The sequence below is a fragment of the Priapulus caudatus genome, unplaced genomic scaffold (genome assembly GCF_000485595.1).
Source record: "Priapulus caudatus unplaced genomic scaffold, Priapulus_caudatus-5.0.1 Scaffold1514, whole genome shotgun sequence".
Lineage (NCBI taxonomy): Eukaryota > Metazoa > Priapulida > Priapulimorpha > Priapulimorphida > Priapulidae > Priapulus > Priapulus caudatus.
Genome location: NW_014578575.1, coordinates 22,213 through 24,128, shown reverse-complemented (window position 1 = coordinate 24,128; position 1,916 = coordinate 22,213). Strand labels below are relative to the sequence as shown.

Below are 1,916 nucleotides of genomic sequence, written 5' to 3'. Positions count from 1 at the left end.
TTTATTATTTGTGTACATATATCAGTTGAATAATCGCAAACCAAGTATTAGGTTTGAGACCTTTTCACTTATTATGATTTTGAATTTGGGTTTTACTACGAATGAGAGCTATTTTACGGTGTTTTTGTGTCTCACCGGAACGCACAATATCTCATTATCCTACGCACAAATGCATTTAATGCTAAAAAACACCATCATAACCACAAGTAAATTAATTAATACTACTTGATTCATTCAACTTTTTATCTTAGACATTGAGTGGTCGGAAGAATAGCTACCATGACCTTAAATTAACGGTGAAAGCACATTGGCAATGTTCCTTCTCTATATTCTACAATAAAGCAAATGCAAAACCAAGAAGATTCAGATACGTACCATTTCAAACCGGCTGCAACCAGACTTAATTCCTCCAAGCTGGTTGACGCTTCCACAACCCTCACAATATGTTGTTGCACATCCTGAGACTGTAGCAGGAGGAAGCAATCAGCAATAACATTACCGAAATAAAATGTTGAACACTTGGCTGATACAGTGCTTTTCTAAAATATTCGTTTAGAAGTAGAAGTCACACACAAAAATGAATGATTCCAGGAAGAATATGGCCGACTCTTTTAACCAGATGATGTTGTACATGTGACGTGGTATAGCACCCATATTTGTAACTTAATTATAACTGTTTATTCATAATTGATTACATAACATTACGGACAATACACAAATAGGCTATCTTTCAAGGAATAGAGGCAAAGAGCTTTCTTGCTATCTAACACTGTACAAGAAATTCTGTTTCTGTTAACAGGAACATACTGCTTTATATTGGTTAATGTGTCTGGCTGTGGCTGCCGCTGACAGTGTAAACGCTATGTATAATAAGTAGGAAATGGAAAACATACCAACTTCATATCTTTGGACGATAAGCTTATGAACCATGTGCTATACTCTAAAACTGCTACAACCGGGATAAGATCTCTGAAACAATGAATAATAATAATTTTGTAATTACTACAATTATTTATCTTCATCCAAAGTCTACCAACTAGATATAATATATAATGACATGAAACTATCCATAAAGCAACAATAATTAAATCTAACAACCATTTAAAATCAAATCTCCATACTGACACAAATTATGCATGCACCAATTATACAAGGTAATAATCTGCTTATTCATGCAACCAACATAAGCATCCAACAGTTTAATAGAATATGGTAATATTCTCTAGAAACATAAACTTCTGCACATAAACCCGGGTGCTCATCCCAGAAAAAAAAAGTAGAACGATTATTTTGTGAATAGAAATGTGAGAGTACACACTCACTGTTCAAGTCTGACTGAGTTGAACACTGAACTGAAAGCAACTTGAGCATGTGCTCCTATATTCAGAATGAGTATCTGCTACACTCGACAGTATGCAACGGTGTAACACACACAGTGTACACATCATAAATACAATTAATATTTTGTCGCATTAAAACTGATAAAAAAATCTCGTCATTACCTAATATCTAGATGATCGAAGTCTTGAAGGCAGAGTTCCCGACTGTTGTGAGACATGTAAATTGTATCAACATCCTGCAAAGAAATACACAGCTTTACATGATGCTATCAAAAATTATACCAATCCACGTAAAAATCCACAATACCAGTGAATTCATAAGAGCCTTCTCACCAGAAAACGTCGATGTTTTTAACACTCATTCTTTCAGAAAAACAAAAACGTTTTCATCAGAGAAATCATTAATAAATACCCGACTACAGAAACTCTAAATGAACTCCGGTTGATTTAAATAATATCTCACTATCAGTATCACCGATTTCCCATCATAGCAGCTTTGGCAGATATAGATGCAAATATAGATGCAAATTAGATGTAAATCTAGATGTAAATCTAGATGTAAATCTAGATGTAAAT

General features: G+C 34.0%; 1 protein-coding gene across 1 annotated transcript in view; it reads right to left on the bottom strand.

Annotated features, from left to right (window-relative positions):
* LOC106816871 (leucine-rich repeat-containing protein 16A-like) overlaps positions 1–1,916 on the bottom strand; it is a gene marked incomplete in the record, with an annotated part of 42,577 nt that overhangs the window by 35,529 nt on the left and 5,132 nt on the right. Inside the window, 2 exon segments of the mRNA XM_014821512.1 lie at positions 376–464; positions 894–969. Coding sequence (XP_014676998.1) covers positions 376–464; positions 894–969 — 165 coding nt within the window.